This window comes from Aedes aegypti, chromosome 2 (genome assembly GCF_002204515.2).
Source record: "Aedes aegypti strain LVP_AGWG chromosome 2, AaegL5.0 Primary Assembly, whole genome shotgun sequence".
Classification (NCBI taxonomy): Eukaryota; Metazoa; Arthropoda; class Insecta; order Diptera; family Culicidae; genus Aedes; species Aedes aegypti.
Genome location: NC_035108.1, coordinates 15,250,245 through 15,266,787, shown reverse-complemented (window position 1 = coordinate 15,266,787; position 16,543 = coordinate 15,250,245). Strand labels below are relative to the sequence as shown.

Below are 16,543 nucleotides of genomic sequence, written 5' to 3'. Positions count from 1 at the left end.
ACCTTCATGCCAAACACTGTCGAATGCTTTTTCTATGTCTAGAAGAGCAAGACCAGTAGAGTAGCCTTCAGATTTGTTGGAACGGATCAAATTTGTTACACGTAAAAGTTGATGAGTGGTCGAATGTCCATGGCGGAATCCGAACTGTTCATTGGCAAAAATTGAATTTTCGTTGATGTGGGCCATCATTCTGTTCAAAATAACCTTTTCAAAAAGTTTACTGATGGAGGAAAGCAAACTGATTGGACGATAGCTAGAAGCTTCTGCAGGATTTTTGTCTGGTTTTAAAATTGGAACAACCTTAGCATTTTTCCATTTGTCAGGAAAATATGCTAATTGCAAACATTTGTTAAATATATCAACTAAAAATGATAAGCTACTTTCTGGAAGTTTCTTGATGAGGATGTAGAAAATTCCATCATCGCCAGGAGCTTTCATATTTTTGAATTTTTTAATAATAGTTCTCACTTCTTCCAAATCAGTCTCCCAGGCATTTTCGAAAACGTTCTCTTGATTGAGAATATTTTCGAACTCCTGAGTAACTTCATTTTCAATTGGACTAGTAAGTCCTAAATTAAAATTGTGAGCACTTTCAAACTGCATAGCAAGTTTTTGAGCTTTTTCGCAATTAGTTAGTAATAATTTGTTTTCCTCTTTCAATGCCGGTATAGGCTTCTGAGGTTTTTTCAAGATTTTAGATAATTTCCAAAAGGGCTTAGAGCCGGGGTCCAATTGAGAAATTTTATTTTCAAAATTTTTGTTTCTTAAATCTGCAAAACGTTTCTTGATTTCTTTCTGCAAATCCTGCCATATAATTTTCATAGCAGGATCACGAGTGCGTTGAAATTGCCTTCTCCTCACGTTTTTAAGACGGATCAAGAGTTTAAGATCATCGTCTATAATCACGGATTCAAATTTTACTTCACATTTTGGAATTGCAATGTTCCTGGCTTCAACAATGGAATTTGTTAAAGTTTCAAGAGCATTGTCAATATCAATTTTAGTTTCTAAAGAAATGTTAACATCAAGATTAGAGTCAACATACGTTTCATATATATTCCAGTCGGCTCGTAAATAATTGAAAGTGGAGCTGATAGGATTGAGAATCGCTTCATGCGATATTTGAAATGTAACAGGGACATGATCAGAATCAAAATCAGCATGAGTAACTAATTGGCTACAAAGATGACTAGAGTCGGTTAAGACCAAGTCAATCGTAGATGGATTTCTAGAAGAGGAAAAACATGTAGGGCTATCAGGGTATTGAATTGAGAAATATCCTGAAGAGCACTCATCAAATAAAATTCTGCCGTTGGAATTACTTTGAGAATTATTCCATGACCGATGTTTGGCATTAAAGTCACCAATGACAAAAAATTTTGACTTATTGCGAGTCAATTTTCGCAAGTCAGTTTGAAGCCAATTAACTTGCTGTCCAGAGCATTGAAAAGGCAAATAGGCAGCTATGAAAGTATATTTACCAAACTGTGTTTCAACAGAAACACCTAAAGTTTCAAAAACTTTAGTTTCAAATGACGAAAACAGTTGATGTTTTATACGCCTATGAATGATGATTGCAACTCCCCCACATGCCCCATCAAGTCGATCATTACGATAAAGTTAGGATCTTTTTTAAATTTGGATCCAGGTTTTAAATAAGTTTCGGTAATAACTGCTATATGCACTTTATTAGCTGTAAGAAAATTAAACAGCTCGTCCTCTTTACCATTCAGAGAACGAGCATTCCAATTTAAAATATTTAAATTATTATTTGGATCCATTAGAAAAACGTAATCCAATAACAATTTTATTTGTAAATTTTACACCTACTTGGACTGCTTCAGTCATAGTGGTGGCTTTGAACATTGCATCAATCATTAGATTCAATTGTTCAGTTAGAAAATTAAAATCAGAGGCAGACATATCATCTGATGATTTCCCATTGGAATTTTCGGTAGACGAAGAAGCGGGGTAGGAGTTACCTGTGGCGGTAGGGTTTTTTCCATTTGATTTGTAACAAGTAGAATGGGTACTCATGGAACGAATAGGGGAAGAAGTCAAATTACCTGCTACGATATCGGCAAAGGATTTACCGTGGGTAGATACATTCGAAATTGAAAGATTCGAACGGCTACCCGACGGATTAAAATTTGTTTGTGAATGAGCATGATTATGATCTTCCTGGTGGGTATGATTCCTAATCAAGCGATCGTTAACTGAAAAATGAGAATTGTTCGATACTCTACCAGGCAAATTCCGGAAACGACCGTTATCGTAACGGATATTATCCTTCATCTGCTTGGCACGAGCCTCAACGACTCTTTTGCGTGAAATGCATTCCCAAAAGTTAGTTTTGTGAGGGCCCTTGCAATTGGCGCATTGAAATTTTCTGGTATCTTCTTTCACAGGACAGTCGTCCTTAGCGTGAGAAGAACCTCCGCAAATCATGCATTTAGCATCCATGCGACAATTTTTTGTACCATGACCCCACTTTTGGCACCGACGGCACTGAGTGGGGTTCTGGTAATTTCCTCCAGGTTTCTGGAAATGTTCCCACGTCACACGGACATCGAACATAAGTTTAGCTTTTTCTAAAGCTTTAATATTATTTAGTTCTTTTTTGTTAAAGTGAACTAAATAATATTCTTGAGAAAGCCCTTTCCGAACAATGCCAGATTGGGTTCTCTTTTTCATAATGATTACTTGGACTGGTGAAAATCCAAGTAAATCATTTATTCCATTTTTGATCTCTTCAGGTGACTTATAGTCACTTGAGAGACCTTTCAAGACGACTTTGAACTAACGTTCAGTTTTGTCGTCATAAGTAAAAAATTTGTGCTTCTTCTCTTCAAGATATCTGAGAAGAAGTTCGCGATCTTTAAGAGTTTCCGGCAAAACGCGACAGTCTCCTTTCTTTGCGATTTGGAAGGAAACCTTGATTCCCCTAATGGAGTTCAAGATCTCCTGCCTAAATCCCCCAAATTCGGAACAACTGACCACGATAGGCGGCACTCTTTGCTTCCTCACTTGAATCAAAGAGCCTGGGCTAGAGGCTGCTTCGATTTGGTGTTCGGAAAATTTGTCTAGAGCATCGAACTGATTGCTCATTTCAATACAATTATTCATTTCACCCTTGGAAGAAACTTCGCATTCCGGGGAAGCGTCCTTTCTTCCATTCTTGCCACGTGTAGTGACAGTTTTAAAACCCACTTTTTTGGAAGGAAGTAGTGAATTCAGAGATTCACCCTTCCTTTTGTTAGTTGTTGATACCATGTTTAGTTAATAAACGAGAAAGACGTGACCTTCGAGAGGTTTTTTCCCTAGACGGTGTCCAAGAAGGATTACCACCGCTAGCTTTCGCCAACGGGTCCAACGAAAAATCGAAGGCACGGGTCCAAACAAGGATCGTAAAGGGATCAATAGTAGAAAAAATAGTACTGAAAAGTACTGTTTAAGTAGCACTGAAAAGTACCGTTTTTAATTTTAGCACTGAAAAGTACTGTTTGTGTAGCACTGAAAAGTACTGTTTTATTGCTTTAGGTAGTTTTTAAGAAAACTTCCAAGAGCAGAGAGAATTCGTGTACGCACAGCACGAAGGTACGATGCGCACATACCAGTGAGATCCTGATTATGGCATACTGGTCGCGATACAAACGGACAAGGCATGGAATTACGGTGCTTCGAGCACATTGGGACCAACGCCAGTACGGCCCCAATTATGTATACTGGCAGCGCACGACAAAGGACAAGTAACGGTATATGTACTGGATAATATGCTTTGAGGCTGACAGCGGCGACATTCTACTCCCTTAGTAGGGTCGGGTGACACTGGCCCGAAACGGCGAGTGGGTTAATGTCGCAGGCTGCCCCCGTCCCGTAAAACCGTGGCAGGCCTTAGAGTACGTTCCAAATCCGTCGCCTGGTTGTTCCAACTGGGCGGGAGTAGGCTCAGATGCCATTACCTGACCTGCGCCGATCCGGCTCTGAACATAGTACCCCATAAAGGACTATGTCAACCCTAGCATGGCCTCCCTGCTTGCATAGATAACCATGGGATTATAAAGGCGACTATTCCAGCGGAGATGGATAGCGGCTCTTAGGGGGACCCATAAGAGATGATCAACCAAAACAAACAACTAGCGGAATGTGAAGGAGAGGCTTCTGGACCTATCAGTAACCGGCTAAGGTTTCCCGCCAAGGAAGGAGGCGACCAACTTTATTGAAAACAGTGTGGGCAAAAGCCTAGATACTGTGACGACGGCAGGCACTGGCCGCTCCAGTGCAACATGTGTGGTGACCGATGGCCCGGGACTAATCGAGGCCATGGATCGCAATAGGGAGTACCTCCCTAAAATGCAGGTAGCTGCTGAGCAACTTGATGTCATCATCGAATATGTTAAAAGCAAAACAAATATCAGCAAAGACTTGAAAACAAGTCTACTGAAATTGCGACAATCAGTCCTAGCTGCAAAGCAGGACTACGAGAAAGCCAAGGAACAACTGGGCAAGGTAGAACGCGAATATATCTGATGATATTATTCGATACGCGATGCGGAAGAGGGAAGCTTCCGGGGATGAATACGTGGCGAAAAGACGTATGGTTGCTAAGGGAAAAGTGACCTACGCGGCCGTCCTCCAAAGCGGAAAAGCTGGCACGAGCCAAGCCCCGCGATCAAGAGGACATGGCAACAAAGGAGAGGCCAACACCAATCCTAAGGCCAAGAAAGCCAAGAAAAAGGAGCCACGGGTTAACCGGAACCAGGCAGTGCATCCACAGGAACCACGGGCGCAAGGCAACAGCAACCCGTGGATACGAGTTGGAAATAAGAAAAAACAGAGGAAACCGAAAACGGAGCCCAAGGAGAGCGCTAAACCGAAAACAGCGAAACGTAGGAATTTAGGCGAAGCCCTCGTTATCAAAACGGAGGAAGCAAAATACGCCGAGGTTCTGAAGGCGATGCGAAGCACAGAGAAGCTATCGCCATTAGGCGCAGACGTTCGAAGCATAAGGCGAACTAGGATTGGTGAAATGATCCTAGTCTTAAAGAAAGACGCCAAGGAAAAGGGTGCAGTCTATAAGCAACTGGCACAAGAAGTACTTGGTGACGAGGTTGATGTAAGATCCCTTACTGCTGAAGCGACTCTCCAGTGTAAAAATCTGGATGAGGTCACCGATGCAGCGGAGGTCTCGGCTGCCCTCAAAGAGCAGTGTGACATCGACGTAGCCAGTAAGGCCATCCACCTTAGAAAGGGCCCGCAGGGCACTCAGGTGGCGGCGATCAGGCTGCCGGTCGCAGAGGCCAACAAAGCGAAGAACTTGGGCATACTCAAGGTAGGCTGGTCGGTTTGCCGGCTGAGCATACAACAGCCTCCTGAAGTTTGCTTCAAGTGTTTCGGGAAGGGCCATAAGTCGTGGAATTGCAATGGTCCCGACAGAAGTAGGATGTGCAGAAAATGCGGCGCTGAAGGCCATAGGGCAAGCGATTGTAAGCAAATCGCTAAGTGCCTAATATGTGTCGACAGAGCAGACAACGGACACTTAACGGGCGGACCCAAATGTCCGGGCACAAGCGGAGTATCAAAGCAGCCAAAACGGAAGTAACACAGTTAAATTTAAACCACTGTGATGCAGCCCAGCAGCTACTTTGGCAGTCAGTCTCGGAAACCAAGACTGACGTGGTGTTATTATCGGACCCATACCGCATACCAGCCAACAACGGGAACTGGGTGGCGGATAGGTCTCAACAGCTAGCAGCTATAGGGACGACAGGACGATACCCAATCCAAGAAGTAGTCTCTAGCTCAAATGACGGTTTTGCGATAGCAAAAATCAACGGCGTGTTCTATTGCAGTTGTTACGCGCCCCCAAGGTGGTCGATTGAGGAATTTTCCCACATGGTTGACAGGATGATGGCCGAACTAGCTAATCGGCAGCCAGTAGTGATAGCTGGCGACTTTAATGCATGGGCAGTGGAGTGGGGTAGCCGCTGCACCAATCAAAGAGGCCAGCTACTGTTGGAATCCCTGGCCGCATTAAATGTAGAGCTGGCAAATGTGGGTACAGTGAGTACCTTCCGCAGAAATGGTGCAGAATCGATCATCGACGTGACGTTTTGTAGTCCTAACCTTTTAGGTACCATGAACTGGCGCGTTGATGACGGTTATACTCATAGCGATCATCAATCGATTCGCTATAGTATAATACCAGGCGGGCAGAAGGCAGCGCGATGTAACTCGACCCAAGCCCGATGTACGATGACGTACTGAGGCTGCCCTTTCCGACGGGTGTTAAGATTGTTGGCTTCGCCGACGATATCACCCTAGTGGTCTATGGTGAATCGATGGAGGAAGTAGAGTTGACAGCAGCGCACTCTATTTCCCTGGTTGAGGAGTGGATGAAGTCTAGAAAACTAGGACTGGCCCGTCACAAGACTGAGGTGGTGGTGGTCAACAACCGCAGGTCCGAGCAACGGGCGCGTATCTCGGTAGGTGATTGCACCATAGAGTCCAAGCGATCCCTTAGGCATCTTGGGGTAATGATCGATGACAAGCTGAGCTTCGCTAGCCACGTTGAATATGCCTGTAAAAGGGCATCTACGGCTACAGCGGCGCTTTCGAGGATGATGTCTAACAGCTCTGCTGTAATTGCCAGCAAACGCAAGCTACTGGCAAGCGTGGCGCTATCCATATTAAGGTATTGAGGACCAATCCTGTCAAAAGCGCTTAGAACGAGCAGGAACCAAAGCGGATGGAAAGCACGTACAGGATAATGTGCTTAAGAGTAGCAAGTGCATATCGGACGGTATCTAAAGAGGCCGTGTGCATCATAGCCGGGATGACGCCCATCGGACTCATAATTAAGGAAGATGTTCAATGCTTCAACTAAAGGGGTACCAGAGGAGTCCGCGACACGTGCAACGAAGAAACGCTCAGAAGCTGGCAGCAGGAATGGGATAACTCCACTAAGGGTAGATGGATTCATCGGCTAATACCAAATGTGTCAGAATGGTATGGAAGAAACCATGGGGAAGTGAACTTCCACCTGACGCAGTTTCTGTCAGGACATGGTTTCTATAGGCAGTACCTGCATAGGTTCGGGCACTCAAAATCTCCTGCGTGCCCCTAATTGTGCTGGTGTAGAGGAAACAGCGGAGTATGTCGTGTTCGATTACCCGCGTTTCATAGTTGTGAGAGATCGACAAATTAATCCAGAGAATGTGTGCGCGGAGCGGCTCAAGCAACCGGATGTCGCAGCGGCATACGCGCAGCACCTCGAGGCTGCATTACCGGAAGAGGGTGAGCTGGACGAAGCCCCTCTTGAGGACTGCTGGAGATCAGTAACAGCAGCCATCAACGATGCAGCTGAGAGCAACGTCGGGTACGTGGGACGGAGTCGACGGAACAATTGGTTCGACGAGGAGTGTCAGGAGGTTTTGGAGGAGAAGAATGCAGCGCGGGCGGTCATGCTGCAGCAAGGGACCCGGCAGAACGTGGAACGCTATAAACGGAAACGGCAATAGCAGACCCGCCTCTTTCGGGAGAAAAAACGCCGCCTGGAGGAGACGGAGTGCGAGGAGATGGAACAGCTGTGCCGGTCTCAAGAAACGCGTAAGTTCTATCAGAAGCTCAACGCATCCCGCAACGGCTTCGTGCCGCGAGCCGAGATGTGCAGGGATAAGGATGGGAGTATTCTGACGGACGAGCGTGAGGTGATCGAAAGGTGGAAGCAGCACTTCGACGAGCACCTGAATGGCGCTGAGAGCACAGGCAATGAAGGTCGGGACAATGGAGGAAATGCCTTCGTCGGTACTGCGGAGGATGGAAACCAACCAGCCCCCACTTTGAGGGAGGTTAAGGATGCCATTCACCAGCTCAAGAACAATAAAGCTGCTGGTAAGGATGGTATCGGAACTGAACTCATAAAGATGGGCCCGGAGAGGCTGGCCATTTGTCTGCACCGGCTGATAGGCACAATCTGGGAAACAGAACAGCTACCGGAGGAGTGGAAGGAAGGGGTAATATGCCCCATATACAAGAAAGGCGACAAGTTAGATTGTGAGAACTTTCGGACGATCACCATTCTAAATGCGGCCTACAAAGTATTATCCCAGATCATCTTCCGTCGTCTGTCACCTGTAGTAAACGAGTTCGTGGGAAGTTATCAAGCCGGCTTCGTTGACGGCCGATCGACAACGGACCAGATCTTTACTGTACGGCAAATCCTCCAAAAATGTCGTGAATACCAGGTCCCAACGCATCACCTTTTCATCGATTTCAAGGCGGCATACGACAGTATCGACCGCGTAGAGCTATGGAAAATCATGGACGAGAACAGCTTTCCCGGGAAGCTCACGAGACTGATAAGAGCAACGATGGAAGGTGTGCAAAATTGTGTGAAGGTTTCAGGCGAACACTCCAGTTCGTTTGGATCCCACCGGAGACTTCGACAAGGTGATGGACTTTCGTGCCTGTTGTTCAATATTGCGCTAGAAGGTGTTATGCGGAGAGCCGGGCTCAACAGCCGGGTTACGATTTTTACGAGATCCAGTCAATTTGTTTGCTTCGCGGATGATATGGACATCGTCGGCCGAACATTTGAAAAGGTGGCAGACCTGTACACCCGCCTGAAACGCGAGGCAGCAAAAGTTGGACTGGTGGTGAATGCGGCCAAGACAAAGTACATGCTAGCTGGTGGGGCCGAGCGCGACAGGGCTCGCCTAGGTTGCAGTGTTACGATAGACGGGGATACTTTCGAGGTGGTCGACGAGTTCGTCTACCTTGGATCCTTGCTGACGGCTGACAATAACGTTAGCCGTGAAATACGGAGGCGCATCATCAGTGGAAGTCGGGCCTACTATGGCCTCCAGAAGAAGCTGCGGTCAAAAAAGATTCACGCCCGCACCAAAAGTACCATGTACAACACGCTCATAAGGCCGGTAGTCCTCTACGGGCATGAAACGTGGACGATGCTAGAGGAGGACCTGCAAGCACTTGGAGTCTTCGAACGTTGGGTGCTTAGGACGATCTTCGGCGGTGTGCAGGAGAACGGTGTGTGGCGACGAAGGATGAACCACGAGCTCGCCCAACTCTACGGCGAACCCAGTATCCAGAAGGTGGCCAAAGCTGGAAGGATACGATGGGCAGGGCATGTTGCAAGAATGCCGGACAACAACCCTGCAAAGATGGTGTTCGCTTCGGATCCGGTTGGTACAAGAAGGCGTGGAGCGCAGCGAGCTAGGTGGGTTGATCAAGTGCGTATCGATTTGGCGAGCGTGGGGCAGAACCGAGGATGGAGAGATGCGGCCACGAACCGAGTATTGTGGCGTGAAATTGTTGATTCAGTGTTATCTGTGTAGATGTTAACTAAATAAATGAATGTGTGCGCGGATGCCGAGTGCTGGAATGCAGTAACTACGGCCGTCGCACACATTATGTTAGAATTGCAGCGCCTATGACGCGTCGACTAAGAGTTGAATGCAGAGGATTAGCCCTGCCAAGGCTGGTCCATTGTAACATTGTTTAATTCGGCTAGGAGAAGCAGTTTGCCAAGGCTACTTCTGCTACACGTGTTGTGCTATATGCACAGGCCTCTCCCCGAAGAAATACCGTAAGTTGGTTCCGGGGAGATAAGGGTCTGAGGCCAAGGGTAATGTCGTAGGAAAATATCTGGACATCTCTTTGGATAATAAATCTTTGAGCTGTTTAGTGAAATCTATAACACAGACAACAGACATTTTGTGGGCCTCGTGGCCGTGCGGTTAGTGTCGTTAGGCATTTAAGCGCATCGTGTCATGGGGTGTGGGTTCGATTCCCGCTTCAGCCATTGAAACTTTTCGTCAGGAATGTATCGCGGCTGTGCCACTGGAGCATGCTTATCCGTTGTCTCTAGTGTTAAGTTACAGTCTGTGCAGCTGAATGGCTAAAGACGGTGTCCGTGTCTTTTTTTTTATGACACTCTCGTCTGTGTTATGTCTTCGCAACTGCAAATGATTGCTTCGGGCTGTGTGTTATAGAGGGTGCTTGGTGTGGCAAAAAATAAGCCGAACGTTGTTTTTCAAAGCAATTTCTTCACAGTGTTATTTCTATTTGTCTGTGCCTGTAAGTAAATGAAAACCGAATTTAGTAATATATCATATGACTCCACGAGGACTATACTATTTAATTCCACTAGCATGGTATAGAACTTAATTCGGTTTTCATTTACTTAACTCTTTGGAGTAATCTCTGAAGTAATTTCTGGAGGTATCACGTATATTCAATTATAGGTCGAATTCTTCAAGATATTCTGAAAAGAAAATCTTGGTGGAGTTTGTGGGCCATACGTGAAGGAATCACTGGATACATGCAACTGGATAGAATCATAAAAATATATACAGTAATACCTGACATAATCTTGCCCCGAAGAAAATCTTAAAAGTGCCCTCAGAGAAATCACCTATTGTATTCTCCAAGAAATCTGAACATTAAAAATCTAGTAGATTGTTTGTTTAGTTTTGACATTGATTTCAAATCTATTGTCAATTAATTCATGACAAGTTCTTGACCGTTATGACGAGTATGAGAACTAAAAAAATTCTAGCATGAGTTTCTGTTGGGGATAATTTAAATTTCTAAGATTTTTTTGATAACAGACCGACTCCCCATTTTTCATTTACTTACTTTCTGTAGCACACCCGCGTAACCTGGTGCAGTTCAAAGTCCTTCTTCATGATCTCGGCGCAACTGATGGTCTTCGTGATTCCACCGCCGGTCCCACTCCACACCACGGCCCGGTGCTCTCCGGCTTCCAGTGCCTTCTTGGCATAGTTGACCAGGTTGAAGATGGCCGAACCACCTTTCACGTGCATCCACAGAAACTGACCCGGCAGGCACTCGATCGGAATCTGCTCCTTGGTGAGCTCCTCCTCCACGTTCTTGCCTTTCTTGTAGTGCATCATCTCTGGTCCATCCGATGGGACGTGCGTCTGAAAGTGAGAAAAAGGACCTGTTTTAAAGGATATCGATTGTATGTGAATGGCAAACATTCTACTTTGCAGTACAACTTTATATGTGCGCATTTATCCGCCTTCATAGCCGTGGCGATGAAAATGGTACTCAACAACCAGTTCAACGGAATCGAAGTAGTTTGAGGTATTTTGGAATTCGGAATGGAATGTTGGTCTTTTATTATCGGGCTCGTTTGCCGCTTTGCCCATATTCCATGGTGGGAATGATGATGACGACAATGTGCTGGAAGATGCGACCGGGCGTTCTCAGAGCTTTCTGGTGCCGTTTTATCTCACACATTTCATTCGGTATCGGTTCAAAAGGTTTGCTTACTGGCAATGGTGTGCCTTGGGGGAAATTAATCAATATCCATTTTTTTTATCTAGTTCATTTATTTGTGGCTCAATCGCGTTTAACGCTTTACGGAGCCGAAATTCATCTTTTGTATTTTTTACAATGTATTGACTTTTTGAGTGCCAAAATTAGTACGGGATGGAGCCAGGGTACTCGTGGCAACTCGAGGTTAGTGGTCACAATTGTTGAAGGAAGGACATGGTAAGGATTGGGTTTAGGGTTCTCTGCAGCTCATCCGGGAGGTATAGGGTCAATAGGGGCAGTATGGTCCACCTAAGCAAAAGTTCTTGAAAAGCATAGAAACAAAACCAATTTAATCGATTCATAAGCTTAATTTGTAGTTTGAAGTATTTCCTTTCATACCACAATTGTATTTTGGTAATAAAAATTACTTAGAATTTTGTTGGGAACATTTTTGAAAAACACTGTTTTGTGTGTGACTCTACACTATACGGGGCGAAATGGTCCCCCCTACGGGGCAATATGAGCCATCATACTAAGTCCTATTATTTTAAATGGAAAACCGTTCGTAAGGCTTACTTTAGAAGAAAGGCAGTATATATGATAGAGTTAAGTACAAAAACTGGGTTAAAGTCTGTTTTGAATCATGAAAAGGTATGTTTTGCTGATTGTTCAAAAAATCATGGTTCTAAGAGCTTCAGTTTTCAAACATTATCGTTCAAATAAGTTGAACCAGTTAAAAATTCTAGTTTTAATTGAAATCACATGCAACGACAATATTGCGATGAAACTGCAAAACTGACATGCCATTTTTGATTATCTATTTTTGTGATTAGATAGCCTTGACCGGCTATGACCATATTGCCCCGTTCCTAGATGTTTCATATAAATTATGTTTTATTGAAAATTTATTTTAGAATCTATACAATTTCGTGCGCATAATGCCATTAAATAATGGAAGAACGAACTGCTGTGAAAAAAAAATGAAAACAATAAACAAAACTTTATGCAAAGCTTATTTTTACATCCAAAATCTTATAAGATTTTCGTAGTAGCATCAACGGTTCAGATTTTTATCGATATATGAAGGCCAAAATCATATTTTTGCGTGATTTTCACGGTGTATATCTAAGTTATGAGGTCTTTTCTCTGGAGGTCTCACCCGGCGTTTATCGTAACTTTCGTCTCATCGGCGTTCGGTGACCAAATTTCCTTGTCGGTAATTCGTCTGCCGGAATGGCCAGAGATCTCAAATCCCAACACAAAGTGGGCAACACAGAGAAAAAAAACTGGGGAGAAATACAAGAGAATTAAACTTTTATACCACACAAGCGAAGGAAATCGTAAATTGCGACCATAGTACAATAATCACGGGTTCCCAAACCAGGTCTCTAACTGAAAACATAGGTTGTCTACCTCGGGGCCGCGAGGGGTAATCCAAAAGTTGCGCTCTGGAAGGCGTCCCATATCCGGGCACTGCCAAACTAACGTGGATCGATGTCATCAATAACCGGAACCAACACTCGTCATTACAAATATTGCTCACACGAGCGAGGTTAATCCTGTGCAATGTGCATCTAGCGAGTAATGGTTGGACATAAGTCTTGACATCACGCGAATGAAATCTCGACTTACCTCCAAACCTTTCCACCACGCTCGCAAGGAAACTCTAGGAATTATGGAATGTAACCACCGTCCCAGTTGGCCATTTAGCCAATCGCTTTGCCAACCGCGAAGAGAACTTTGACGTACTAAATGAAAAAATTCATCGTGTGAAATTCGTCTATCATAAATCTCACCTTCCTCAGCGCCCACCTTTGCGAGAGAGTCCGCCTTCTCATTGCCATAAATTAGGCAATGTGAGGGGACCCATACAAAGGTAATCTTATGTGATCTTTCGACCAGTGCACACATCTGCTCTCTTATTTTTGTAAGAAAGTAAGATGCATGCTTAACAGGTTTCATCGATCGGAGTGCCTCAATAGAACTGAGACTATCCGAGAAGATGAAGAAGTGGTCTGCGGGCATGTTTGAGATCATCCCCAAAGCGAAGTTGATTGCTGCCAGCTCAGCAACATAAACCGTGCAAGGTTCCTGAAGTTTTCGGAAGGCGGAATAGTTTTCATTGAAGACACCGAAGCCAGTGGATCCATTTATACGGGACCCGTCAGTGAAATATCTCCTGTAGGAATCGACATTCTGGTACTTTGCGTTAAAAACACGTGGGATAGTTATACATCGAAGTTGATCTGGAATTCCATGAATAGCTTGTTTCATGGACAGATCATATTCAACAGAGGAACTGTCATTGGTGAAGCGTACACGTGGAGGGTTATAACATGGAAGGCTAATGTCAGATGACATGTAGTAGAGATAAACTCTCATGAATTTCGACTGAGTATTCAGTTTGAGCATTTCTTCGAAGTTTTCGATAACGAGTGTGTTGCTCACTCCACACTTAATAAGTATTCTTAGCGAGAGCTCCCAGAATCGGTTCTGTAGCGGTAAAACCCCTGCCAGAACCTCTAGGCTCGCATTATGTGTTGAGTGCATACACCCTAAGGCGATACGCAAACAACGATATTGAATTCGTTCCAATTTAATCAGGTGGCAGTTTGCTGCTGAGAGAAAACAGAAAGAGCCATACTCTAGAACAGATAGAATGGTTGTTTTATAGAGTTTTATGAGGTCTTCCGGGTGAGCACCCCACCATGTTCCGGTAATTGTTCGTAGAAAATTGATCCTTTGTTGGCATTTTTCCGTTAAATATCTAATATGGGTTCGCCAAGTGCCTTTTGAATCAAACCAGACCCCAAGGTATTTTGAAGTCAAAGACTGATCGATGTCTGTTCCCAATAGCTTAAGCTTTAGTTGGGCTGGATTCCGCTTCCTTGAAAATACGACCAGTTGAGTTTTTTGCGGAGCAAACTCGATCCCTAAATTTCTAGCCCATGTGGATAGATTATCAAGGGAATTTTGCAATGGTCTTTGCAAGATTTCCGCTCGTGGGCCCTTCATAGAGACCACAGCATCATCTGCAAGTTGTCTAAGCGTGCATGGTTCTTCCAAACAGTTGTCAATATCTTTAACATAAAAATTATAAAGCAAGGGACTTAGACATGAGCCTTGGGGCAGACCCATATAGCTAATTCTGGAAGTTGTCAGTTGACCGAGAGTGAAGCTCATGTGTTTTTCTGACAACAGATTGTACAAAAAATTATTCAATATTCCAGGTAGTCCACTATTGTGCAAGTTTTCTGACAATATTTCTATGGAAACTGAATCAAAAGCGCCCTTGATATCCAAGAAAACTGAAGCCAATTGCTCCTTGTCCGCAAAGGCTAGTTGAATATCTGATGAAAGCAACGCTAGACAATCGTTTGTTCCTTTACCCTTGCGAAAGCCAAATTGAGTACTGGAAAGCATATTGTTTGATTCGACCCAGTGGTCAAGTCGCAAAAGGATCATTTTTTCTAACAATTTCCTTAAACATGATAACATAGCAATCGGGCGGTATGAATTGTGATCGGACGCTGGTTTCCCAGGCTTTTGAATAGCTATTACTTTGACCTGTCTCCATTCAAGTGGAACAATGTTATGCTCTATGAATGAGTTGAACAGGTCAAGCAACCGTCTTTTAGCGATATCAGGGAGATTTTTGAGAAGATTAAACTTAATCATATCGCGTCCCGGAGAGGAATTGTTTGATGAAAGAAGAGCCATAGAAAAATCCAGCATAGTGAATGGTCTGTCCAACGCATCGTCACTCTGGGTTTCCCAGAATGGCGGTTGAGCTGGAACTGAGTCTGGACAGACCTTTTTTGCGAAGTTGAATATCCAACGATTGGAGTATTCGTCACTCTCATTTGAGGATGAGCGGTTTCGCATGTTGCGAGCCACTCTCCAAAGCGTCGTCATTGAAGTTTCTCGTGAGAGACCATCGATGAAACGTCGCCAATAGCTACGCTTCTTCGCTTTTACAAGATTCTTCAGTCTTTTTTCGAGCTTCGAGTACTCTAAATAAAGTTCTGAGGTACCATATCTGCGAAAAGCTTTAAAGGCATTAGATTTTTCTCGATGCAACAGAGTGCATTCATCATCCCAACCAGGTGTGGCTGGTCGTCTTTTGAAGGATGCACTTGGAACTCGTTGCTTTTGGGATTCTAATGCACTTTTATAAATCAATTCTGTTAGGAATCGATACTCGTCCAACGGAGGGAGAGTGTTGAATGATTCGATACCAAAAGTTACCGCTGATGCAAATTTTTGCCAATCGATATTCCTAGTGAGGTCAAAAGGAACCTGAATTGACTGTTCTGACCTTTCACAATTATTTCTGATAGAGGTTATTATGGGCAAGTGATCACTACCATGGGGATCATCGATCACCTTCCACATGCAATCGAATGATAGTGAACTTGATCCCAAAGACAGGTCAAGACGGCTTTCTTTGCCGTCGGATGAAATACGTGTCACTTCACCTGTGTTTAAAATATTCAAGTTGAAATCGTCGCATAAGTCATAGAAAATAGCCGCTCTATAATCGTCATAAGATTCGCCCCATCCAGTACCATGGGAGTTCATATCACCCAGTATTAAAACCGGGAATGAGAGCATAGAGACTGCATTCCAAAGATGACGGCGGTTTATTGAAACTCTTGGAGGAATATAAACAGAAGCTACGCAAAGATCTTTACCCTTTACGTTTATTTGGCAAGCAACGATTTCTATGCCTGGATGAGTCGGGATGGGGATTCTGTAGAATGAATGGCACTTTTTGATCCCTAAAAGCACACCCCCGTAATTATCATCTCGATCCTGGCGTATAATGTTAAAATCGTAGAAGTTAAGATCATCTTCAGAAGAAAGCCATGTTTCACAGAGTGCAAATATATCACAATCGGAATTGTGAAGTAAAAACTTAAATGTGTCTAATTTAGGTTTTAGACTATGACAGTTCCACTGTAGCACAGTGATCATATCTTGTACCTCACTTGATGAATTAGCCATCGAAAGATATGATCGAAGCTAGGAGGGGCCATGAAATAGTCAATTCCTTGAGATACTCTTCTATTGCGGGGAGAAAAAGGTCGAGTATGCCTCTGAATGAGTCTGAAACTCCGAGAGCATTACATATGCGATCCACAAGGGCCGTAAAAGTTATCAGACCTCGCTTGGCCCTGGGGGTTTTTGAGGAAGAGCGAGGAGCTTCAGTAGCATTTCTTTTGCTTTCTTGTCTAGA

The 16,543-nt window shown here is 44.2% G+C and overlaps 1 protein-coding gene across 3 annotated transcripts in view; it reads right to left on the bottom strand.

The window, feature by feature from the left end:
- LOC5578216 (ribonuclease P protein subunit p25-like protein) overlaps positions 1–16,543 on the bottom strand; it is a 259,804-nt gene that overhangs the window by 12,933 nt on the left and 230,328 nt on the right. For all 3 annotated transcript variants that reach the window (XM_021839953.1, XM_021839955.1, XM_021839954.1), the window contains exon 3: positions 10,660–10,964. In XM_021839953.1, coding sequence (XP_021695645.1) covers positions 10,660–10,937 — 278 coding nt within the window. In that variant the 5' untranslated portion in view covers positions 10,938–10,964. The remainder of the gene's footprint in view (positions 1–10,659; positions 10,965–16,543) is intronic.